Source organism: Capricornis sumatraensis, chromosome 23 (genome assembly GCF_032405125.1).
Source record: "Capricornis sumatraensis isolate serow.1 chromosome 23, serow.2, whole genome shotgun sequence".
Taxonomy (NCBI): Eukaryota; Metazoa; Chordata; class Mammalia; order Artiodactyla; family Bovidae; genus Capricornis; species Capricornis sumatraensis.
The window spans coordinates 38,667,840-38,694,427 of record NC_091091.1 but is presented as its reverse complement, the minus strand read 5'-3'; the positions used below and the strand labels follow the sequence as shown (position 1 = coordinate 38,694,427).

The following is a 26,588-nucleotide window of genomic DNA, read 5'->3' as shown; positions in this document are numbered from 1 at the left end:
GCTCAGTGGTAAAAGAATCTGCCTACAGTGAAGGTGAGGTGGGTTTGATCCCTGGGTGGGGAAGATCCCCCTGGAGGAGGAAATGGCAACCCACTCCAGAAAAGTCTGAACTTCAGGCAGTCCAGCTGCCTCAAAAGTCACATGGACAGAGGAGCCTGATGGGCTCCAGTCTGTGGGGTTGCAGAGTTGGACGTGACTGAGCAACTAAGCATGCACACACAAAGCAGGTTTTATAGGGCTTGGAATTTATGTGATATGAGTCCTCTTCTTTAAAAAAAGGAATACAGATTCAAAATACAAAATCAGGTATAGTGCTTTCGAAGAACTTATGCAAAAGATGAGCCTTGAAGCTTAGGTTCTGTTATCTTCCTGGTAATTTGCTTCTGATTTTATTGCTCCATTCAGAAAACCAGACATCAACGTTTTTAACTGAAAGTTCATGTCAGACTGTGGAAATCAGGGAGTTAAATGACTTGTATCAATTACTAAATGAATGCACCTCAAACATTAGAAATTTGAAAAATACCTTATATAGATGCTGCCACCCATAATAGAAATGATAAAAATGCAGTACATGGCCACAGAAATAAACGATAACGACAAAAAGAACCGGTCATCGATCAAGTCCCCAGAACCTCCTGAACACCGTGTAGAATGTTTCAGTAGCTTACCTCATTTCATTCTGAGAATAACCCTGTGTGCAGGGTAATTAGCCCCGTATTACAGATGAAAAAACAGGGTCAGAGGTGTTAAAAATGACTTCCTCAGAATTAGTTAGAGTAGTTAGATGTTAGAAATCTTCCTCTGAAAAAGCCATGACAATGTTTTGGTGAGGATGTTTTTCAGAGAGCCAGCAGCTGATGAGACTGGACCCAAACTGTGAGAAGTGAGAGCTGATTCTTTGGATTTGGGAGGAGGTCCTTAAAAGTTATCAGGAATCCATTGTTCAGAGTATGCAAAATGCCATGATACTTTGTCTCAGAGACAGTGCTGGTGGTTTTAACACAATAGAGGACAGAAAGATAGTGGAAAAAGATTTCCACCCTTCTGTTTTATTCCTTCAGTTGACGGTAAATCATGAGCAGAACTAGCTTCTCTGTTCTAGGCATCTTTTAAATGAACTAGTTTTGGCTTATTATGTATACTAAACTAGACTGTGCCATGGAGATTAAGAATGAAATGTACTCAATTATAATTTTAGAAAAGGATTATAACTTCAATTTTTAAAAATTATTTTTATTAGACTTAACAATAGTTAATGATTCTCTCTACCAATGGGCTGTATAACTAATGATAAAAATCACCCTGAACTTGTTTTCCGAATACAGTATTTTTACTTTAAAAAGCTATACATTTTGTTAATTTGTAAAGATTATACTCCATTTAGTATTACTTTAACAAGCAGTGTCAAATGTAAAACTGGGACATCCTTATTACCACCATACTTTTCTCAAACTGCTTGCACAGCTTAAACATTTTCCTTTGTGTAATTGTTTTCCTCCTCCATAGATAATAAGTCCTCTGAAGTTTTATATGTTCAAATACAGGTGAGAAATCCAATTTTATTTTTATTTCCTAATTGTTACAGCTTGAAATATGGTTTTATAATTCTTAAGTTACCTGGAGTATATATTGTTAGGCTTTTAACATTCTTGAACTATGAATGCTTTTACTGAATTTCCTCTTTTTTTTTGGACAAAATTATTCTCGTATTAGAGGATCAAGGTTTTGTTGTCATTAAGTCATTCAGCTGTAGGTATGTCTCGTAACAGACTTACTTAAACTATCTTACACTTCTGAAAAATTTATATAAGCAAAATATTTAAATTATTTTGATATGGAGGGTGTATCCTGCCTTATACCAATTTTTAAAAAGTATAAATGGACTTTTCCCAAACCATTGCTATAATTATTAGATTCCTGGTATATCTTTTAACGGTCTTAAAATTCTTTCCATGTCTACCTTACATATCTTAATTCATTTTTTTTTTCCCTCGAGCAGAAAAGATGTGGAGTGGGCTGCTACCTCCTGGCCTAAATGAAAGTGATGTTGAATTGAATTCTGACGATGATACCACATTAGAGAGCTCTGAACTTAACTTAGAAGAGGGTGAAGAAGATGGGACCTTTAAAAAGACAGAGATTGTAGATATTCCTACAGATGGACCAGACACTGAAGCAGAAGCAAATATAAATGCATATGAAGAGTGTCCCTCTGGAATTCCCTTAAATATGTGGAATGTAGGTTTTCTCTCATATGTTCTTATTGAAGTCTGTGCCTGTGTGTCTCTGCCAGGGTCAGAATGTGTGTGTTCTTGGTGGTAACCGGTAGGGAAAATTGATTCTGAATGGTTTTATTACTCTCTGGGTCTGTGGCCAACTCATTCGGTCACTCAGGTACTTGCATTCATTTTTGTTTTGTTTTTCATAAAAAGAGGAAGAAAAAAAAACGTAGATTAACTACTTTGCTTAACACAGTACACAAGGAGTTTCAGTCTTAATTTCTTTGTTACAAAGTCTATGAGTCATTGACTTTTACCCCTAAATTATCAGATTGACTTGTTTGGAAATAAATGAAGATAATTCAGGTTGTAAAAGTCTCAGATAATAGAGTATCTTAAGAAGAACTAAACTACTTTCATTATATTTGTGTTTCTATAAATGTTAAGAATATAGTTTTTATTAACATGTTATTTTTCAGATGTATACTATGCCTCAAAACATATTTGCTCTTCTTTTTTTTTGCTTTTATGTAGAAATTTCAAGAATTGCATAAAAAGCATTCTGAACAGAAAACTTCAGCTTCTAGATCCGAAAAGAAAAAAAGAAAACGCTCCAGAAAAGGTGTTTTAATTCAGGTTAATTGTCAATAGTGTTAAATTGTGACCAGTTGGACTTAACAATTTTTAATAACCATCATTTTGAAATAACCAAATGCTTAGGTATTGACACTTTGTGAATTCTTTTCAGGTAAATTGAAGAATGAAGAAGAATCTCATAGGTAGGTGGAATTTAAAATATCTGTCTGTCCTAGACAGTGTTGCAGAATTTGTTCAAATTGTTGAATTACCTCTGAAACCTAAGAAGTAGTTGATGTAATATAATTGTAGTAACGAATTAAAAACGGTAAATGTAATAATGAGTACATTTTGTGTGAAACATAAGTTATTGTCTGTCTTTTTACAGTGAACAGTCTTCAAGTGAAACCCAGTGGAAGGAGCTTACCCAGTATTTTGGAGTCAATGAGAGATTTGACCCCCCTGTTAAAAGGAAAAAAGTTGAAAAGGTAAGATCTTTTTAATTGCATCTTCTATTCACCAGTGGGAACAGTTTGTAATTAGTCTTGCCTAAGGTATTTCTCCTTAATAATTCATTCAGTGAAGAAGTTAATGTGTGCAGGATGCTAGATAAACAAGTAAATACAAATCATTTTTTAAAACTGCTAAAAAAGAAACAGGATATTGTGAAGAAATTAATATGGAGGCCCCACATTAGCTGAGTGGTCTGGGAAGGCCTGTCTCATTAAGACCGAAGAATGGCAAGGAACCATCTGTGTAAGGCCCACTAGTGTAGAGGTGATAACCTGGGTAAAGATCCTGCTGGGGAGGAAGAGCCATCATGGACATGTGAGTAGCAGTGAGAAGGTCAGCTTGGCTGGATGGAGTCAGCGAGGAGGAGGGTAAATGGCCCCAGATAAGACTGGAGAAGCAGGCAGGCAGAGCCCAAACTGTGTAGGACCTTAAAGGATGCATTAAGGAACTGGGTTTTCGTCACAATGCAATTGAGAACCATTCAAGGGATTTATGTGAAGGGAGTGACGTGAAAAGATTGCATCTTACATCGAAGATGGACCTTGGAGCAGCAAAAGCAGATGAGAACAGTTAAGAGACTCAGCCAGACATGAGATGATGGGAGCTAGAGTGAGAATGGTGCTGCTGAAGGTAGACGAGAGGACGGATCTGAGGTGCACTGTAGAAGTAGAACGGCCGGTATTTGCCTCTGGATAGCTTGTGAGGTGGTGGGGAGATTGGAATTAGGAGGATGGGAGAGAACCATTCAGGGTTTTACTTAAGCAGTGGTGTGAATAGTCACATTGATTACAACGATGAGAAAGCTTTGCAGGGGAGAAGATTTAGAGCGAGGCCTATCCAAAGTTCATTTTGGTGCATGGGTGGTATCAGTAAGCAGAGTAGAGTAGACCATTGGTAAAATGAGGCTGGAGCTTGGAGGAGAGTCTGAGTCTCTAGGCACATGCTTGGCAGTTGCCAGTCTATAAATGGTGTTAATATTTGATAGAGGCTAGAATGAATGAGTAACTTACACATTTATCCAGGGGAGTTTTGACAGACTTCAGGAGCATGGGAATTGAGCTCTGGGCCAGAATGGAGGTACAGAGGCCTTTTGGTTAAAGCCCAAGGATATTGTGTCTTGCATATGCGGACAGGATCATTGCTGTATACTATTATTATGTATGTAGAGATCGTTACTGTTTTCTGGTTCATCAGTATTTCTTGTGAAAAACTGCTTGATTTTTAAACCGATCATTGAGGTTTAAAATTGGGTGCCTCATTGAGGGCACATGCATGAAAGAACTGACAACAGAGTTTTTACCTGTGAACCATTGATTCCAACTTTGCCAAGAATTCTTGTCACCTAGTCCGTGGAACACTGGAGAATTGGTACCAGGATTACCTTGTACTGCAAATAGTTAGAGATGTTGAGCAATCTCCTTTTCCCAAATGTTCAAGCAGGTACAGAAATGCTTAATTTCTTACAGAAATCACTGGTTAGAGCTGAAACTAAAACCCAGACTTTATTCCACCATTCTCAGTTCTCCAGCTTCACCGTCCAAGAGGCTGATAAGCATTTTAACATGATTGCTATGCTCTTGACCACTGTGATTCTGGTGGGCTGGGAGGAGGGATCTTGTGAGGAGGATGCTCTTGACTGCAGCAAACCTGTTCCAAAGCATGAGGTGGGAGGCTCATGCTGACAGCAGTGGTCCCCAGGCCATCTCTGGCCCACCTGCTTTAGAGTCCTAACTGCTGACTAGATTGTTATTTTGAGGGGAAAAAATGATTAATTCAAAAAAACTTTTTTTTTATTTTACGGCCACGCTGCATGCATGCAGGCTCTTAGTTCCCTAACCAGGGATCAGACCTGGGCCCCTGCAGTGAAAGCGCCGAGTCCTAACCTCTGGATCACCAGGGAATTCCCAGAAATGGTGAAATACTGTTTCTCATCAGAAATATCTTTTAAAGTTGTGCTTGTAAATTAGGTGGTCTTTGAGCTTCAGTTGTTTACAATATTTGTTATGTTTTCTCGTAACTATATTGTAAGTCACTCAGTCATGTCTGATTCTTTGCAACTCCATGGACTGTAGCCTGCCAGGCTTCTCTGTCCATGGGATTTTCCAGGCAAGAAAGGGTTGCCATTCCCTTCTCCAGGGGATCTTTCTGACCTAGGGATTGAACCTGGGTCTCCTGCATTGCAGGCAGATTCTTTACCTTCTGAGCCGCCAGGGAATCCTGTATTTACTTTAGAATATCTAGATTGTTTCTTAGTGAAGTTAAAGCTATAAAATTCAGTCTTTTAGCCTTTCCAAAATGTAGAAATTATGAGAGTATTTTTTACAGTCTATCTGTATTAGAGTATTATTTCCCTACGTGTATGAAATTGTACCTTCTTGATAATTGGCAAGATATGGCTAAGTTATTCTTTGTCTAAAGTTTGGAATATGTGAGGAGTAACTTTAATAAAGGATACTAGGATTCCTTGTGCAAAGACTTTTGTACAGCTCAGTTTTAAGAGCTTGTATTCTGTTTCACATTGTATATTAGATGTATTCTAGAAAAAAATGATAAGCTCCATTTTAAAAAGAAATTTCTGTTTAAGGGAAGACTGCTATAAATCCTTTTATATATACTCACTGATCTCTTCTAGAAGTTTGGGTTTTCTTAACAGCAGTGTTCTTCTGTATGTGTGACACCTGACAAAGAAAGTCATGGCATCTCCTGAACAAGGAAACTGATGCTGGCCAGGCTAGTGTCTCCCAGGATGTTGCCAGCACTTAATATTCTATTAGTAAGTGTAAGCATAAGAGGAAAGGAAGGATTCAATGAAGCCAGATGATTTCATATTCTCTTGGTAGTTCAGCTTAATTGCATGCCAGCTGGTTCACACTTATTCTTTGGTTTGGGATCACTGTTTTCCATGCCCCCTTGGGCTATCATGCCAGAGTCTCCACTGTGAAGCCAACAGAGTAAATAGACAGTAAAAGATGTCCACATTGGAGCCACCAAGATAAAAGCGAAGAATAAATGTCAGTCCACCGGATGATAGCTACTGCCCGAGAAACCTAGAGAGGATCAGGAAAATCCCTGATGCAGTTTGGACAAAACCAGCATGGATTTCTGCTCCATTATTTTATTTCTCAACCCTTTTTAGTCCCTCTTTCCCTCAGTTACTCAACTCTCAAGAATGGTAAAAGAAAACGAACTTCTTAAGTCTGTTGTGTGATCCATCTTTTTTATTCTTTTCTTTCCCCCCTCTTTTTTTTGGAACACTTCCAGACTATTGAAACTTGCTCAACCAAGGATGTGTATTTATAACACTGCCGTCACCTTCTTCCCTGACAATGCAGAGAGGCTTGTATTTTAAAATATAATCTTCCTAATATATAGAGCTGTTTTAAAGTGTTCTTGTATTAAATACAGCTATAATTGTGTTTCTGGCAGCAGTTCTGGGTCTTACAAAACTTCTGTAATCGCAACATAATTAATGTTGAATCTATTTGGGAATTTCTTTAGAATAAGTTTTACTCATTAATTTCATTATAAGTGCCTTAAGTATTCTTTAGTTGCATCAATTTGATTGGTTAGCAGTCATCTTTGGGAGTAGTTTTATGTATTCTTAATGGGTACTTTTTGGCAAGAAAAACCAAAAGTACGTTTAATAATTTGTAGAGTGACTGCACAAGGTCTTTGATGATTTTTGTTTATGAGAGGAAGCTGCTGTTGTACTGTGTAGCTATTTTCAAACTTGTTTTTTTAGAAGAATACTTTTTCTTACTAGGCTCTCACATGAAGATCCGGTACACAGATCACAGGCTGGCTGCCTGGAGTGGGAGGGAGTCAGGTGGCTGGTGGTGGGAATGTAGAGGTACCCAATGTTCCCCTGGTATCAGGTACCGAGTTTTCTCTCTTGATCTTTATGTGATCCCTGTTGGATGGGTTAATACCCACCAGCTATTATTCTCATAATACAGATGAAACAACTGAAGCCCAGCATGATTTGTCTAAGAAAACAGAGCAGGTTGAAAAGGAAAATGGTCCCAAATCTAGATTCTTCTGAAGAAATAGTCCAACTTAGTTTTACTTTGTTGTTTATTTGCTAAGTCATGTCCATCTTTTTTTTTTTTTTTTTTGTGACCCCGTGGACTGTAACCCACCAGGCTTCTCTAACCATGGGATTTTCCAGGCAAGAAGACTGGAGTGGGTTGCCATTTTCTTCTTCAGGGGGTCTTTCTGACTTGATTCAAATAGTTTAAGTGGCTGTGATTTATATGTAAAAGTAACAACACTTAATTCTTTTTTTTCTTCCTCCTTTGTGGAGAGATTACCTAATTTTTTCCCTGGATATTTAGATCTGATCATAGAACAGCAAACTTGAGTGGACAGTTCATTTATATTAAGGTTTAAAAGTTGAATGTATTATCTGATTGAATATTCAGTAGCAAAATGTCTGTAGAAATGCATTATGTTACAGTTTGACCTAAATAGTTTTAATCGGCATATTAAAAGAGATTTTGCTGCACACGTACGGATGGTTAATCCTTAATGTTAAGCCTAGTACCCATAAGTTTCTTAGATACTTAGAGTACTACTGCCTTGCCATCTGCAACAAAACTGTTAGTTAGCGGTCACTACTGGCCTTAGATGATTTTCCACCTGTGACCAAATTGCCATCAGTAAGTTTGTCTGTACTGAGATATATCTGAAGCTAAATTCTGAGTCCTGCCAGAGGCATCTTAGGAGCACACTGAGGCCTTATTATCAGTCCTGTCCCCATCAGTCCTGAATATTCATTGGAAGGACTGATGTTGAAGTTGATATTCCAATACTTTGGCCACCTGATGCGAAGAGCTGACTCATTTGAAAAGACCCTGATCCTGGGAAAGATTGAAGGCGGGAGGAGAAGGGGATGACAGAGGATGAGATGGTTGGATGGCATACCGACTCAGTGGACACGAGTTTGAGTAAACTCCGTGAGTTGGTGATGGACAGGGAGGCCTGGCGTGCTGCAGTCCATGGGGTCGCAAAGAGCTGGACACGACTGAGCGACTGGACTGACTGACTGACGGAGGCCTTGCAGAGGGTCAGCAGTGCTGCTGTGCCTCCTGCCGCTCCTGTGGCATGAAGATGCCCTAGATGTTTCTGGTAAAGGTTACTCCGGGGTCCAACTTACGACCTGTAGGAAGCATTACTACTCAAATCTTAGTTCGTGAGATGACTGACTGACTCAAAGTTGAAGTCTTGGGTCTTATACTTGTGTCTGAGCCCTTGACTAACTGTAATGAAGTCTGTAGTTATATAGAGGTGAACCTTCTCTTTGTTTTAATGGTATCCTGATAGATACAATGTGAATACCTTATTTATTGAGTGACTACTATGTTCTAAAAACTTTGCTAGGTATTCTTTGCCTTTACTGTAACTCTGCAGAGAATGTGGTAATATTCTCATTTTACAGGTGAGAGATCTGCAGCCTATAGAGGTTTGGAAACAAAACTCAGGGTTTCTTGGCCAGTAGGTAGAGGAGCTGGAATTTGAATCCAGATTTGACCTCAGCAACTGTGTTCTTTTAAACTGTTGTTAGCTTTTGGTCTTAAGGTGATAGAAATGTTTAACCTCAGGGTTTTTATTATTATTACTATTTAAGAATTTTTAAAATATTTGGAATGTTATATCTTCGTATAGAAGCAGAATCTGGGTGTGTGTATGGAAGCAGAAATTTTTCAAAGCCAAAAGGAGCTATTTTATTTTACTTAAATAAATTGCTTAAAAAGAAAAGAAAGGAGAAAAGGGGGAGAAAAAAGCAGTCATGTCTAGCGAAACTTTTATTGATATTAAAAAAAAAACTTCTAAAAGAGCTAAAAGCAAAGTTGAACATGTAAGGGGAATTCTAGAATTTCATTTCTAGGGGAGAATTTTGGTCATCCATGCCGATTCTGATTTCTCTAAGGAAACTGAAGGTTATGGCTTAAGTACCTCCTTTGCCCGGTGCTGTGATCACCTTCTCTGACTTCTGGCCCAGTGCTCTTCCCGCTGTATTAGAGGCTGGTTGGAATGCCTCGGGGAATGGGAGTTCATTGATAGTAGAGAGGTTTGTAATTTTAGCTCATTTATTTTTCAGTGAAAATTATAGCAATCAGCTCAGCAGTTCATATGTTTCCAGAAAAGGGGAATGTTCTTGTTTTCCATTTTGGGGACTTTCACTGTAAGCTGTGTCTCCATGGTAACCAAAGGGAGTTAAGTTGATGGATTTCTAGGCCTCACCCCCAGAGTTTTCTGATTCAAATTTGAATTTTTAACAAGTTCTCAAATAGTGCCGATGCTGCTGGTTCAGACTCAAACTTTGAGAACTTAAGGCTTAGAGTCTAGTTTGAAAAGGTTATTCATGAGTTGCAGGCCCGAAGGGAGGAGAGGAGGCTCAGGAAGGGACTGAAGGACTATGAGAATAAATATGATGGTGCTAGAGTATGGGGTCCAAATGAAGCCCCGACAGGTTCACTTTCTCTGAGGACTCGAGGTAAGCGGAAGGGCTGAATCTTGTGTTTGGAGAGAATTCTACATTGTAAAGCTCTTATGTGGCCTAGAGCAAGTGTATTCAAGGGTTCCAGGAGATGAAGAACTTGTGCCTGAGTGTAACCCAGTATATGCCTTCTTTCTTTGAAGAAGTCTGATTGTCCTCATCATCCCTTACCCATCCTCTTCTAATAAAAAAATCACCTAGGCAAACCTATGCATAGTCATGTAGTTGATTTGCATTCTGGCACAAGCTCAGTTCACAGACTGGCATCATTTACAGACTTGAACTGGAACATAGACCACACTTGTAGAGTCCCTGGCCTCGAGTGTAGGTTTGGGGTGGGGGTGGGGTATTATTTATTGGCCCCTGAAGATGAAGGATGTTGGAAGAGTGAGTCCAGGATGTTGTTTGGATCATCAAGAGAGGAATTCTGCAGCAATACAAAAAAGAGAAATTTCTGGAGACTGATGGATGATCACAAGACCAGGGTAGAAAAAAGATAGTCGGGCAGCATGGCCTGGGCTCAGAGCCTACTGAATGACACTCTGAAGCTCCAGTCCAGAGCAAGGAAAAAACCACATCGTCCCCCCAGGCCTGGGTGGGGTGAAGGATTGTGAGAAGGAACAGTCTTCACTTAACACAGACGTCATCAGTGATAGCCTCCTTGGTCTTTGCTTCCATAGTAATCTTTTTAGGCACATTATGCATGGGCATTCTTAAAGTCTTGTTCAACAAAGGCTCCATGGGAGTGAAGTTTCTCTTATAATCAAGCAGTGCTCTGATGGAAGAGACATTGCTTGGACTTTTTTTATTAGGTTAAGTGGGAGAAGTCTATTAACCAAAAATGAGGAAGATACACTAGATAAGCCATTGGGATAAACTTCTAAGAAATATATATTAGACTATCTCTTTAAAAAGTTTGTGTTTTCTTTGGTAACTATTTCTACAAACTAAAACTCAGTTATTTAAGTCTAACAAGTATCTTTTCATAGGATATGATATATCCTACCCAGTCTGTTTGGTAATCCCATGAAAATTTTAATTATGACTTCATGAAGTATCTTCAGGTAATAAATAGCATTTCCATAAGAAAGTAAAACTTTCCTCCTGTGTTTAATATCCAACTTAATACCCACAGTCAGAGACTAGGAGGGGTTGGTGAATGAAAGTATGGGCAGTGGAGAAAGAGGCAGAGGAAAAGGGTGGTTTAGAATACGGGCTCTGGGCAAATCTATTAATAGAGGCATGTGATGGCTTAACACTTAACAGACTCTGACTTGGATAAATTGATGAGTCCAAGCTTCTGTTTCCTTGTGTTCAAAACAGGATAACAGTTTTATTTCATCAAAATGTTATATGGATTAAATGAGTTTTCTTATAGTGAGAAAGGATGTGCTCTATAATAAGCATGCCATAATCTCTAACTTATTAACATTGTTATCAAGGGAAAGTGTAGTCCTTAGAATCACAGAAATGTGGATTTGCATCTCCTTCTTCTTAATTCAATTAATCTGACCCTGGATAAGTCATTTCATATTGCTGATTCACTTTCTCATCAGTAAATGGGAGTGGTAGCAACTACCGTATGCAGTCATTGTGAGAATGAAGTAGTCTAAGTACATAATGTGTTTGGTGTGGTCCTGTGACATAGTCTTTGCTAGCAAGGGTTTGCCTTTCTTTCCTGTCTCTAAGTTTGAGATTTCTTTTCTTTCTAGTCGGGACTTGAAAAGAGGATAGACCAAGCTGTGGAAGAGTGGAACATTGAGAAGGCCGAGGAACTCAGCAACCAGCTAGCCACTCGCGAGGTGAGTCGGCCCCACCATGATGCTCTGCTGTGCTTTCAAATCTTCTGAAATGAGTGTACGTTCTTTGCATGATCACGAGTAAGTGCAGTGTTCAAATATTTGATCTAAGATTTTCCTTTCTGTCCATTTTTCTTCCCTCTTAATCTCCCATTTATTTTGAAATACTGGGTTTTATTTTTGTCTTTAATGTTAATAAATTATTCTTATATAAATCAATGCTGGAAATAATCCACGGTTGATCTTCAGCCTCTAGATTTCATTTAGTTCAGAGCTCTGTCTGCCAGGTGTGCTGAAAAGGCTAGCTTTCTTTTTCCATTTTCATCTTGTAACTCAGTTTAACTCTCCTTGAGGGCAGCCGCGTGTTCTGGGGACACATCTCTCAGCGTGTTCCTAACCCTTTCTCCCCAGAATGGTTTCTTACTGCATATTCTAAATAGTTCCCTCAGCCCTAAAGAAGTCTCAGCCTTTTTTTAACCTAAAGACTATAGTATAAAGCTAATAGGTATATTGAATATTCTTTTCCCAAGTACCAAGGCATCCAGAAGATTCTTACTTGCACCCTCTGGGAGAAGGTTGCAAAATTTGGAAAACAATTTCTGTTTGCCCTTCACTCAGATACCTGAAATGTTAACAGTCAATATTTGCTTGATCGTTCTTTTCTGATTTATGTACCTTATTTAGATTTGCCAAATATGTCAGTGATTGCCTTTATAATAAAGGAAAAATTTTCTTTTTTCTGGTCTCGGACGCTGAGTTTTGTTGTTGTGTCTTTTTAGCCTTCTTTAATCTGGAGTGTTTCCTCAGCCTGTCTGTGTTTCTCAGGACCTCGGTAGTTTGGAAGAGTAGCTGATGATTTTGTAGGATGTCAGGTTTGCTTTGTCTGGCGCTTCCTCATGATTAGATTCATATCATGCGTGTATTGGTGGGAAAATCACAGAAGTATCCTCAGTGCAGGATATCAGAATGCATTTGTCTACTTTATTGATGATGTTCCTTTGGTTATTTGCTTAAGGTGGTGTCTCCAGGTTTATTCTGTCAAACATTATTCTTCCCTGTGTAAATTAGTACGTATCTCACAGAGAGGTGAGAGATGATTTGAGACTCTGTGAATATTCTTTTTCTCACTATTCTTTACCTTTTTCTCACTATTCCTTACCTACCTATTTTAGCAGTCATTGCTGATTGTTTTCCAGCTTGAGGCAATTACTATTATAATTAAGATCTTGAAAACATTATTTGAGTGTACTTTTCATCTTTACCTGGCAAATCAGATCTGAAGTTTGTCTTCAGTGAGACACTGGATTCTAGAATCTGTTATGTGTCTATGTTAAATCTCCCAGTAACCTGAACAGCTGGGATATAGTTTGCCTACATGATGGATCTATTTTCCCTAAGTGATGTGCTGGGAGGCCTGGGGTCATGGGGCCTTGTGTCCACCAGGGTTGCATGTTCAGGCCCTCCTTGTCTGTGTCATCAGTGGTCACCTGTGAGCAGGTGGCCACGTGTCAGAGCCAGCAGAAGTAGAGCCTCTGAGGCCTCAGACCTGTGTGTTTCCTTTGAGGGTATTGAATTTCTATTTCTATGTTTTGATTTGTCGTACTGCTATTTTTGAAATGGGAATTGCATACTACTGACTAGGTATTTTCCATTTTAATAATAATAATAAATAATTATAATGATATCATATATAATATAATAATAATATTTATATAAATAAATGATAATAACCATTTAGGTTATTCTTTCCTGTCATGCTTTATGACAAATGAAATTGCTTTAGAAATATACCCTATTTTCAGCACTTGTAAGGATAGTAAGTATTTTCTCAAGAGTTCTTTTTACTTCCGTACCAGCATAACGCTTTGTTCTAGTGAAAGAAAATTTATCTAGTGTGGAGTTAATGATTTCTGGTTAAAAGGAAAAAGAGTAATCTGGGCCCTCCTCTTTTCCTTGTATAAGTGGAAAGACTTCTGGAAAGTGTTTACTGGCCACACAGAGACACCGGAGAGATACTGATTACATGTTAATTAAACACTCGTGGAAGAATAACTGAAATAATCGAGATGTAATTCTTGAATAAATAGTTTAGTTTGAGGTTTAAGTTTTTCATGTTTATCTCCTTTGTGCCAATCACTGTGGATATGAAAGATGAGATTTTGAGAAGTAAGTAATTGTGAGTTTGGGGCAGAAACCCTTTTATGAATTAAAGGTATATATGCATGGTAGGTGTCCTTTTGGAAATCAGGTATACTGGTTTTTAATCAGTACCGTTTTCTTTTTTCAAGAAGCAGTGAGTGGGATGTGCTGATAAAGCCTTTGCTCAGAGGCACAGATCTCAGAGTTCTTAAAGCCTTTTCCAACTGTAATAAGTGAAACTAATTTTTGATGTTTAACATTTATAAGCCTGTGAAACCAACAGGGCAGTATCAATATTGAGAAGAGTGAAGCCAGAAGTAGAACCTATGTCTGAGAATGGGCCTTGAAAACAGTTCCTCAAAACAGAACAGAACAGAACAAAACAAACTGTTAGGTCAAAATAAAGCTGTCGGTGCACGAGCATTATGACACAGCACGCACGTATCTTTCCAGAATCATATACCCTTAAATTAATGATGACATTAAAGATGGGTGTAAGCTGGTGTGGGGGATGGCTTAAGTTCACATGTTGGAAACTGAGATTGTGCTGTCAAATTTGGCTTTGCCATGTTGTAATATGGTTGCTTTGGGAAAGTCCATCCTATCGATTAAATCCTTCTTTGTTGTTAACAATCTTGGAGGAGAGATGAAAGTGGAAAAATACACTTGGGTTTGTGTCATACTGATGAAAATGTTCTAATTTGAAAAAAAAAATAGCTCTTAAAAAATTACTATTTATGTGTGTGTACATACACATGCACATTCACACACATGTTTGAGCACATTTATAGCTTCTTAACCTCAGGCCTGAACTGGAAGAACATTCCATTTATTGATAGTGATCCTCAAAAATGCCATCCTTTGGTTCTTATCTTTTTTGACACACTTTGTTACAGTCCAGATCATACCAATTTGTAGAAACCAGTAGAAACAAGTATTTAAAATTAAGTGCTAAGCCTAGATTTAATAAAGTAAGCAGCATTTCAGTTGAATCTCACATTTTGAAAACAGACTTTGTCTCTAGGCATCTTCATGTTAGCCTGCTGTACATAAAAATCAACTTGGTTTGGCAGCAGACAGTGAATTTCTACCATTGAATGAGTCACACCTACATTAACTAGAAAATATATTGCTTTCAATTATAGCTGTACCATGTTAGAGCAAAAATGAGTGGGGAGGAGAGGTTGCCAGTGAATTTTGTTTGAGCTTTGTATATAGCTCATGCCCCTGAAGGTTACCTTTTCTGTAAGTGATTCAAATAGGATGATCTTTGACAGCACCAACTAAACATAATTCCTTGGAAACATCAGTACATACTTCATGTTGTAATGTTCAACTATTTTATGTAACTTACAGTAATTTAAAAAATAATTGCAAGTTATTAATATTCATATCTGAAATATTTTGTTTATAATCTGCTACTATCTTTGCTAAGGTCAATAGCCTTCAGTTGGAGTAATGATATAAAATGTTTCATATCTTAAAGCTTTTTGCACCAACTTATAACTTCAGCCTTTAGTACTGTTAAACACAGTATTTGTTTAGAATCTAATCAAGGTGTCACAAGTACAAATGATAAAAAAGAAAGTGTCTCACTTTGATAGTGTTCTTCTTATAGATAATGATAAATATTTCGTTGGCAGTATGAATTAAACTGAAAATCTAATTCTAGCTTTATTAAATTTCTTAAATAGGTTACTTAGATTTTTGGATTCCAAAACATAGGTGAAGTTAATAATGTTGAAATAGTCATAGTTTGTTAATATTTAAATAGGGCAAGGTAGTAATGGTCTTTTTAAAAAACCAGTATTTGAATTGATTGAGTTGTACTCTTTCCTAGCTAAATACATTAAATACTCTCTAAATTTGGGGCAGATTATTAATTTGTTGCTGAAGTTCTATTTTTAGAACCATTTCCTAGAAAAATCTTAAGGCGTTCTTGTTGGAGAGGGATATATATATACATTTGAGGAGTTAGTTTTTGTATTTTATGTTAATGTGTAAGAAGAAATATTTCCTATTTCTCAGAAATATTTCCTATGCTACAGCACTTGTTCTGGCACTCAGAATTTTTCCATTACAATTCATTGTTGGGCTGTAGTTTCCTCGAGAGGATTCTGGCTGTAATTCATCCTTTCATTTTGATTATTAATTTCATGTCGATGTACACACTGCGTTGTCTTGATGGAATAAGAGCTTCAATTCACCCCCCTCCCCCCAAAATAACCTCCCTAACAGAACAGTTTTGACAGATGTAGCTATCAAAGTACCTGGAGTATTTGCATATCCAGAGTTCAGAACTGACAGATTTGTTTCAATTTTTGAGATAGAGATGCTGCCAAACCTGGTTAAGTTTGAAGTTGCTTCTATCAGTGCTATTTCCAGAGCTCTGATATTTTAGGAAAGTTGTTTGCTTGCATCACATACAAAAAAAAAAAAAGAGCTGAGTTGATGGATATTATAGTGAAGAAAGTCTTGTGGTTCTAAACTCTTGATTCTCTAATTCAGAGGGCAAAATTATTTTCTTTCTGTTTTTGTGACTACTTTTAGAACTCTCTTAACAACCATGATTCCAGAGGTAAGGTGATTTGTTCAGAGATGAAGCTGAACATATATTCCAATTAGCTGTTATCCAAGTTTATCACTAGAACCTGTGACTCTAAGAAGGCCTGCAGGTGCTTTCTATTTTCTTAATCATTATGATTTCTAGTCACTGAAGATAGGGTAAACAAAGTACAAATACATTAAGCAGTACCCATTGGTACATACTAAGAATTTAAAATTGAATATCTCCATTTCAACATCTTATTTTTACAGAAAGGAGATTTCCTTTGTTGTCAATTCAAGGAGTGTATATGAAGAATATGTTGTTTCAAAGTCATCTAATGCCTGCAAACTCTCTGGCAAAATGTATTTTATGTCCCTGTTTGAAATTTTACTACCCTACCTCCCACCCTTACTTTTACTTTCTTTTGGTCTTTCCATTTTGACAGCAGAGTATAGGACCATTTTCTCTGCAGTATATTTCACTGATTAGCACTGGGAGGGAATCTAGGACCCTGGGGAAAAGAAGTCCTCACTGAACAGGCTCTTGCTGGTCGGTTGTGATCAGCCACCTGGGGAAGCTGCCCGCCATGGCGGGAGGGGTGTGTGCCTCCCTTAAGGATCATGTGGCAGTGACTCACTTCCATTAACTTTGGTCATTTCTCAGTGGTTTTTAATTTAAACGTTCCTCTTTGTGTCATTTTGTAGTCTGTGCATAGTCCGGGGGGCTTTTCAATGGTAATTTTAATTCTTTGAAACCTTGTTCTCCTTAGTTCTTAAAAGTAATTCAGTTATTTCATATAGGTTAACAGGTAGCACAGTGTATGGAAAATAAGCTCTGCCTGTCCAGGTGAGGGAAGGCCTAGTTGCATTCCTTTACGTGGAGCTGAAAGATACATTCTTTCCTATCAAAAATGGTGTACATCCTTGAAGTTGCAGCATTTTAATATGAGAAAAATAAACATGGTACTGAGTGATGGGTTTTCCTCTCAAGCTTTTAGGTGTGCTTTTTAGATCTCATTGCACTGAGGACATTTTCTTTTAACCTCTGGGGTATGATTGGGTGATCACCTAGAATGGTGTTTCTTATGCTCTCTTTTAATTATGTTTATGGTGCTTTTAACAAACCTTAAAAAAAGATTTCAGATGTTACAAGTCTAATTAAAGAGACAGACAAAGCACAGTTTATACTGTAGATTTTTTCTGCAGTTCAATTAATCAGCATGTTTTCTCTTTTAATTAAAACCATTTTAGTAAATTAAAGCCCACAGCAAAACACATATATAATTTGTTTGTAATTAGCTCTTAATTGGTGGTAGTTGAAGCTTAGCACCCTTGGTTTCTTTCTTCATGATTGCCATTTTATTAGCAGCCAGTCATTAATTAATCTTTTTCTAATTAGCTTATAAAACTGTTGATGGCACATTATTGTAAATGTGATTTTAAGTTCAAAGCTTGTTAATAAGCTTTCTTACTTAGAAGAACAGAGATAAAGAAATTGCTGAAAACAGTACTACAGTTCTTTAAAAAAAAGAAAAACTGTCTTTCTGATGGGGACTGTGTAAAGCATCTAACAGCTTATGGTTAATTTTTTTCCCTTATGAATGGGATAAGTTGCTTGAATATAAATGTCTCGATCCAGGAGTAATTTCAACGGTATAACGTCTTTTCTCCCCGCTTTGGAATACTGTAATCTACATATAATTTGAAGCCTTAATAGTCATCATTAAACCAGGTGTTACATAAACTATTTCACTATGAAATCACAGTTGAGGATATGAATCAAAATATATCTTCTCATACGTCATGGGCTAAAGACATTTTTTAAAATATAAATTGCAAGGTGAATCATACATATTTATACATGTAAATATACAGTATATGTAATATGTCTATACAAATATATCTTATATTTTAAAAACAGGGTTTGTTGGGTTATGCCGTGAAGTAAAAACCATTTGGCTTTAACTGATTTGAAGTTATAGGTGTTAAAATAAATAACAGGTGTTTGTGCGGTTGTGCACACAGCATAGATATATGTAGTACACAAACATGGAAACGTGTGCATGCCCGTTTTAAGGTGACAGTGAAATTAGGCTGTTCTTTCTGACAGAGGGAAGAAGACTTGATTTAAAGTCAGTATTTAAGTGACTGGATATGCCGTAGCTTATTTGCTGTCCTCAGAGCTTCGGCTCTCAGGTATGTCCATGGAAATGTCCCAGTCCCACTGAAGACATCCTGACTTCACTGTAGCACCTGCCCTGTTAACCTGTGCTTTGAATAAAACACATTAGCCACGTCATATTGTTTATTGAAATATACGATCGATTTCATAAAACTTAACTTCATGGTATTCTAAGCTGTTCATCAGTATTTTTGCAAAGTTTTGAAAGTTATTAAAAAGAAAAAAAAATAAAGCATCATTGGTCCTTGGAAGTGCTTTTCTTCTTTGCTGTTTGAACTTTGCATGTTATTTCAACTTTGGCTATTTCTCTGCTTATTTTTAAGAAGGCATTTTATGATGCCATGCAAGAGACACTAGAAAGGGATAGCTGACAAGGAAAAAATTAAAAATTGGATAAAAAGTAAATGAATAATGTCATATTACCAAAAAGATGAGAGGCTAATTTGTGCCGACTTTTTGCTAATTTTGTTCAAGCCTCAAAATGAGGAGCTGTCACCCGTTCTGTGTAGCACTGATGACAGTGCCAATGATCCATGAAATAAGCTGCCGCTGGCTTTGTTCTGATAAGAATGAACAAATCTGCACAATGTTCGGCTCCCAGAATCTCATTTTCATACTTGCATGCAGGCGAAAAGAAATAAGCTGTTTGCAGGCTTGATTAATCAGACATTGGAGGGGTTTTTGTCTCTTTGATCTCTTTCGTCTCCTAGGTAACTTGCTTGACATTAATGTTGAGCTTGAGTAAAGACAATCAGGAATTGTCGACCAAACTGATATAAAAATTAAAGACCTTAACACTTTAAGTACTCCAGTAATGGTTCCGCTTTACTTCAGAAAACATCTGTTTTCATTTAATTAAAGAACAAAAGAGAATGGCATAAATATTTTTCATAGAGACCTATTATTCCATAAAAAGTTAAAGTATGATAATTGGTATTTTTAAATAAGTGCCTTGAAAGTGTGCAAAAGGGAGGGAAACTTCATAAATCTGTTACAAGCTAGTAATTTGAAGATGAGTAAAATATTTTATGAAATGGATAAGTTTACAGTGATGCTAGATGAAGCTGTTTGAATCAGATTCTTTAAATGATTATCAGCAAACTTTAGCAGGGCAAGGTTTAGCGAGAAAAGCTAACTTTATTTTGCAAGTTTGTCTTTTAAAAATCTTGACTATGTTACACGATGTGCCATTATATCTGTTTTACAACCCAATATGATTTACACATGCCCAACCTGTAAAATTGAAAGGAATTAAAAAAATGTCGCCGTGCATTTGCTTGAGGTTATGCAGACGCTTTTACAAATCTTCCAAGTGGCTGTAAAGATGAATGCCTCAAGGGTCCAGCCAGGGCCCTGCTTTTCCAACCAGCTAAAGCCCTTATCTTAAATCCAAGCAAAGTACCATTAATCTTTTTGAAAGACCTTTTATGGCTTTTAATATATCCCAAATTAGAACATTTTACACCCTTGGTTCCTGAAATATGGTGATAAAAAGCCTTTAGAGCTTAATTTTCCTTACCGCTTGCTCTGACCAATTTGCAGTTCTTTGTGATAATGTTTAGACACCTTAATTAAAATGCAGCAAAATATTGGATGTTCTATATGGAAAATGCTGATACTTTGACGACACATAGAAGAAATTCTGTATATATTTTTCTTCTTAAAAAAAATTTCTTCCCACATGGTTTTGCTCTAGTTATCTGATGACCCGAAACCGTTTTTTAATATAAAAACCATTGACCAAGCTTTTGTGATGTTTACATTGGGCCCAAAGATGGTTTTTCTCTTTTTAGAGAAGCAAAAGGGGGATTCTTGGGGACATATATTGTTTGTTTGTAATATTGAAACATAGCGTGGTATTCTTTTTCTTCTGGAGCTTGGCTTAGTCTTCTTGCCTGGGAAAACATGTTTCTTCTCAACTGTCTTTTCTATAGAAGATCTTATGATCCTTTCAGATTTCCAAATATTTCTGTTCTTTTTTCTTTTCTCCTTGGGAGTAAGTGAAACACATTCATCTTAAGCATGTAAAGGCCCCAGCATCGATAGGACTTTTTATCATCCTTACACACTAAAATCTCCTTTCAGTTAAATACATAGACCAGGCTTGTTTAATGTTTATCAGGTAAAGAATGTTTCATTGAACCTAACCCCAGGCAAAATACAGTCAGAAAACACAGACTTTCCTACAAACAAGTCTGTTTGAAAGTATTGCCTCTGTACCTAATCGCTTACGCTGCTCACTTCGTCTACAAAACGATGGAGCCCTCCCATGTAAACACATGTTTCTTACATTGTCATGAGTTATTTTTAAGAAGTTTATTCTGTGTCGTACGTGGTATGTGTGCTCTCAGTCTTATCTGTGAGGCTGACTGTGCTGGGTTTGGCCTTCATGTTGCTAGAAAATCTCCCTTCTAAGAGTATGTGACTATGCTGGAAAGAGTTCCACGTGAATCAAATGACCACAGTCGGCATCCAGATATACTGAGGGGGTCTTTGGTTTGTCTACTCCAAATCCAGAAAACCCATATTGGGAAATTTCAATAAGCTACAAATATAAACTGCACCCTAATTTATGACAGTTTCAGGAAATAATTCTGTCTCATGGTTAATGGTACATAGCAGCTGTATAGTTCAGGTCATTTTTGTTTCATACTCAGAAGTATAGGCTCAGTTTAAATAGAAGATAAACTAGCTGAGGTGGGGTGATCTCAGCAAAGCTATCATATATCAGATTTGTATTTGCTGTCTAATACATAGGAATATAATTAGACAGACAAATACTGAATTCCGTGTTCCACCTTTTGGAGGTAGGAGAGGAGACTGTCCTGCACGAATGTGGGGAGACTCGGCGTACCTCTTACACAGAAGTGGCGAGCTGTGTGTCCTGAGAGTAGGCAGTTCCTTAGGTCCGCTTCCTGCTCCCCATGCGTCCTCCAGCACCCCTTCACCAGGTGGAACTGTGCTCTGACCAGAGGGCTGTGAGCAGAGACGCTGTGTGTCGCTTCTGGATTAAGGCACCGAAGAGCCAGCGTGAGCCCCTCCAGCCAGCTCTTCTCCGCAACTGAGGCTTGAAAGCTGCACGTTGAGATGCGGGCAGCACCAGAGGGAGAGCCTGGCCAGTTCACAGCTGACATGGAGTGAAGCAGAAACAAAAGTTCAGCCAGTGAGATTCGGAGATGTGTTGGATCCTGCGGTTTTGACTAGCCTAACCCAACAGGCGCTAACTTGATTTTTTTTGCATTTATGACAAACGGATGGCGTTTTAGTCGATAGGAAATCCGTCTTCATGATGAATGATGCCACAGCATTCTTCTGAGCTTTGTTTTCTCTTTCGATGAGGAAGCTACAGCCCTTTGATTCTTAGCCTTTTCTTAGTTGACTTAAATGAACTGTTCCGTGGTGAAGAACTGCAAGTGAAAAGAGCCAAGAGAACAGGGCAGGGATTGAAGCCATCAGATGTAACTGACAGCCCCTTCTCCCTAGCTCCCTCCACCCCAGCCCTCTTGTTCAGAGCCGTGTCTGCAGCACCTGCAACAGTGCCTGGCAAAATAATGCATTTGTGCCCTCATGATATTGGTTGCATGAATGTCCTCCTTGTGAGAAAAGATGGTGATGATGGTAGTGGTGGCAGTGTTGGCTTGCGTGTCCAGAAGACTCTGGGTTGGTCTGTTGTCCCAGGTGGGCTCCCAGCCACAAACCCTCCTTCCTTCAGTGGCTTTCCTTTGGGTTTCGACCACCTCAGCACACTGGCTTGACTGTCACATTGCTTCCATCTGCTTACCTTCTTTATGTGTATTTGTTCCTGGACTGAAAAATCGGATCTGTTTTTGTTCTCGTTTGTAAACCCTGGACAGTGCTTGATGACCGCTTGTTTCTTTCATCCTGAAAGAAGCTGTTCTCCAAGGTGAGCTGAAAGGAATGGCAGGCAAGCCAAACCTCACTTTCCTAGGTCAGCGTCTCTCCTTACACGTGAGCCCCTAAACCGCCTGCCGTGCCTCACTGTCGGCAAGCAGGTCCCCAAACCTTGGGCTCTAATACTTTGGCCAGAGAGTGGCTTCTGGGTCCTTTCCTCTTGTCCACAAGTCTGCTGGCTGCTGAAACGCAGTAGGCTGCGGTCAGGGAGAGGAAAGGAAAGAAACACCAGGAAGAGTATTTTGTAGCCTTTGTTGTTTTAACATACTTTTGAGCCTTCCATGTAGGTGGGTGTTTTTAAAATTGGAGCCCACTAAAAACAGAAGAGCCCCATGCCTGTCCTGGAGACACTCACTGAGGAACAGCTCTGTGGCCAGAGAGCCGTGGAGAGTCCAGTGTTGGAACCGTAGGCTGTGGCGTAGAAGCTGAAGGGCTGGAGAAATACAAAAACGAAGATGGTGTTGGGTTGAGTTCGAGGAGTCTTGGGGGGCGGGGCTGAGAGGACGCTTTGTTCTGCTGGGACCTTTAGGACTGGGGCAGATGAGTGGAAGGAGTGTGAAGGCGGCTGCTGGCAGGGAATGCTGTGGTCCTGGGGCCCCGCCTTTTTGCCTCTTGGCATCCCTTATATTCTTTTTTTCTGTCAGTGAGTGAAAAGCGATTGCCCATCACACAAAGTGTGTTTATCAAGTAGTAATTAGCTTTCCCGTGTTTTATTAATCACATCTATGACTGCCAATCCGAGCTTCTGATCAGCATGAGATAACGGGTGCGCCCATACGGAGTTGCTATAATTCTAGCCCAAAGCAAAGACACTGGATGTCTGTGTCAGCCTGCACCGCCTTATCAGGGTAAATTCCTGTCTGTCCTACTGAAATGCTGAAAGCGCTGCAAGATCTTCATCCACAGGCCTGGTGGGCCCTCAAGGGGCCTTGGTGTGGGAAGGAGCTCCATCCGGGAGACTGGCACAGCTGGGGTGAAGGGCTGAGGGAGCAGAGGAGAGAAGAGACTGCGTCTTTGCATTTGTGGTGGCACTTTGGCGGTTTCAGAGGCCCAAGCATTAACAATTTCCATTCTTAGCACGTGTAAAGTAAGGCTGACCTGGCATTCTTACCCAAAATTCTCGAGTATCGGTATCATTGTAATTCTTGTATCAGCTAGAATATTTATTTTCACTTTTTCTTGTTTGTAATTCTTAGCTTGGTGTAAAAATTGCCAAAGCTATTGCCTGCCACAACTTTGTGAAAGCCAAAAAGGAGGCTGAAAATTCACAGGTTGCACGAAAAAAGAAGAAACTTGCCTGGGGGTGAGTTTTAAGAATTTTTTTTAAATTAGTGATTCTACCAACTTCATAGCAATTACAGAAATCCTGTGATACATTTTGTGAATCCAGTTTGTGCATAATTGTTATGTATTTTATTCTTTGGATCTTTGCTGCATGTTTATCAGATTATAAATATAGAGACATGTCTTCATCCTGTTTGATATTTATTTTGTAACTGATGGAGTGTGTGAAAACTTCTTTAAGTTTATTTTACTTTGGGACTTAGTAAACATGTTACTTCAGTGAAGTATTTAGAAATGAATCAAGATTTTCATGTTCTTCATTTTAGATTTGAAGCAAAGAAGAGGTGGGAAACCAAAAGCAACATGGGATATATGTGACTTGCCAGAGTTCTTCAAGACCTTTGAGGCTTCACTCGAGTCTTCAGTTGCTCAATTTACTACAAAAGATTTTCCTGCTTATGTTAACTATGTCAGAAAATTGATGGAAATAGAAAAAATCAGCATAAAATCTGGGAGTTGATTATCAAATCGTTTTTCAGTCTTTTTCTAAAGAGTCCGTCCCCTTGAAGTGAGTGAAATGGACCATATCCCGTTATTTGTGCAAGTAATCTAAGCATATATAGTGGTGGGGGCGGGGGAGAAAGGGTTTTATCTATTTATTTGTGTAGACCTCCAGCATAAAATCAGTTTTGCTCTTCTTCCGTTTGCTGGAGCCTAGCCGGTGAGCTCCTTGTACTTTCTTATCTGCACTCAGTGTGACTGCACTCACTCTGGAGTTGTTTTTAAGATGGGCATTTGTTTATGATGGATTAGTCGTAAGTGCAAGAAAGAGCCTGTGTTTACAAATGCCTTTATCTTAATGTTACAAAAGTAATTATCGGTTCTTTATTGTAGGCAGCAGAGTTGATATTTCATAGTAACATAATAAAGGCAGTTGATTAATCTTTGTGTACCTTCAGGTTAAATAACACCATTTTGAAAAAGGACAGAATCTAACAGTGTTTGGAGAATGTTTTAAATTCAGGTTCTCTGCCTGGAAATGTCTTCTTAAATATCTCTCTCAGCTGTGTCATTCTTTAAATTATGAGATGGTTCTTGGAGAAATTGATATAACGGTACTAGACAGTTATAACTCAAGACATTGTAACTTTGAACCTTCTAAGAACAAACATGATTTGATTGTTTTCACTCTTCCCCATTGCTCTGGGAAGCACTGTGATTGCATAAGGAGAAAGAAGATTGGCGCCCTTCTAAGTGGTTTTCACTACAGATGTGTTTCAGAGTCCCAACTAGAAAGGGCTTTGAGAAATTGTCTCAAGCTGGTGGACAAGCCCACAGCTGGATGCTGTGATTTTTTTGTGGGCAGGCAGTGGGGGGCAGGCCTGGGTTATTTTGGCAGCTGCCTCTTGGTGCCCAGTCGAGGTAAAGAACTGCTTACTGTGGTTTCCATCTTGTCCCTTCCTGCTACTTCATCAGAAGTTTTCTAACCATCTGATAAAAACTTTCTCTCGGTTGGTAGTATAAATTCAGGAACATAGAAAATGAATCATGGTGATGGTATTATTTTGTTACTTTTAGACTTACAAATAGTAACCAAATTTTGCTAATTTATGGTGACATATTTAATGTTTTTTTTTTTCCTATTCTGGAATAAGTGAGCAACTTGTTGCTATTTGAAAGAACAAAAATCATATCTTGCTTCCACTTAGATGATGAAAATTAGTACAGTAGAGAAAGTGAGATTTTAGGAAATTGTGCCCCTACTTATGGACTTCATTGTGAAAAATATTCAGACCAAACATTGGAAACTCTTATATTTTAAGACAGTATTCCCTGTTGAGTTTTATAGATATAATCATATAGCCTTTACCTGTAACATCTTACTTCAGGCTCCTAGTAGGTGAATGCAAACTTAGACTATAGGAGATTTTCCTCTAAAAAAAAGATTCATCATGGGGGAAATATCCACTGCACAATCCATTGGTTTTGTCTGAAACATGGAAAACGTTCTCACATACAGGGCTCCAAGACAGTCTTCTCCCTGCATTGTCTGCTCACCTTTTGCCGCTTAGCTACCTCCTTAGCACATTTCATGACCCCTGTGGGCACATTTCCCCTCTCTTCTCATGGTGAGGCCTGGCCAGAGTGGTCACCTTTAGGGTCTGGTTTGGGAGCCCCTGACCCAAAGTCCAGCTGTCTAAACCCTTCTTCCACCTGCCCTGGGGCCAGCAGTCGCTCATTCCTTCCACTCAGGAGTCCCACATGGATGAGGACATTTTCCCTGAGTGGACGGCATTATGGCGGAATCAGGTCTCAGGGGATTCATTGGATAAGAGGAGCCATGTTGCAGAAGTCCCTTTCTCTTCAAGTCCTGGCTTGTGAAAGAGTCCAAGATCATCCAGCAGAAGAAGGAGTGGGAGGGGAAGAGGATTTGAGGAAGAGGAAGGCACTGGTTTTCTCGGGTTAGCCCTGCTGGCATATCATTTGGGACCACTTTATTTTTCATCTTGCTTTAATTTGAATTTTCCTCATTAAAGCATTAAAATGGGGACATCATTCTTAGAAAACCTAGATTGCCCCAGAAGTATAGTCATTTGTCCTCTCCATCTGGTGACAGTGAAATAAGGATTCTCTTTGGATCAGTAATAATTTCAGTTCCTGAAGCTTTAACATGTGCATTTACTACCATCAGAATGCCTGAATTAGATTAGTAATGTAAATGTCAGTTATTGTTAACCGAGATTAATATGTTTCAGGCCATGGGTATGCCATTAATGTAACTGTGATTTACTGTTTGAGTACTTCAGGCTAAAACACCTTACTAAAGAACAATAATTTTGGGCTTTGCAGCCCTGGTTCTGAGAAGTAAAGTTGATAATGCATTCCTCTTTGGAAGCCCTCAGGATGTTTCTGAT

The 26,588-nt window shown here is 38.5% G+C and overlaps 1 protein-coding gene across 4 annotated transcripts in view; it reads left to right on the top strand.

Moving 5' to 3' along the window:
* The window catches only part of FAM204A (family with sequence similarity 204 member A), a 28,369-nt gene extending 4,012 nt beyond the window's left edge, over positions 1-24,357 (top strand). For 3 of the 4 annotated variants that reach the window (XM_068961624.1, XM_068961625.1, XM_068961626.1), the window contains 7 exons: positions 2,003-2,241; positions 2,757-2,844; positions 2,971-3,001; positions 3,187-3,286; positions 11,523-11,612; positions 23,586-23,692; positions 24,000-24,357. In XM_068961624.1, the coding sequence (XP_068817725.1) occupies positions 2,008-2,241; positions 2,757-2,844; positions 2,971-3,001; positions 3,187-3,286; positions 11,523-11,612; positions 23,586-23,692; positions 24,000-24,051 (702 nt within the window). In that variant the 5' untranslated portion in view covers positions 2,003-2,007 and the 3' untranslated portion in view covers positions 24,052-24,357. Of the gene's footprint in view, positions 1-1,508; positions 1,548-2,002; positions 2,242-2,756; positions 2,845-2,970; positions 3,002-3,186; positions 3,287-11,522; positions 11,613-23,585; positions 23,693-23,999 lie in introns of those variants that run through there. The other variant, XM_068961627.1, reaches the window with a different exon arrangement.
* The last annotated feature ends 2,231 nt before the right edge of the window (positions 24,358-26,588 follow it).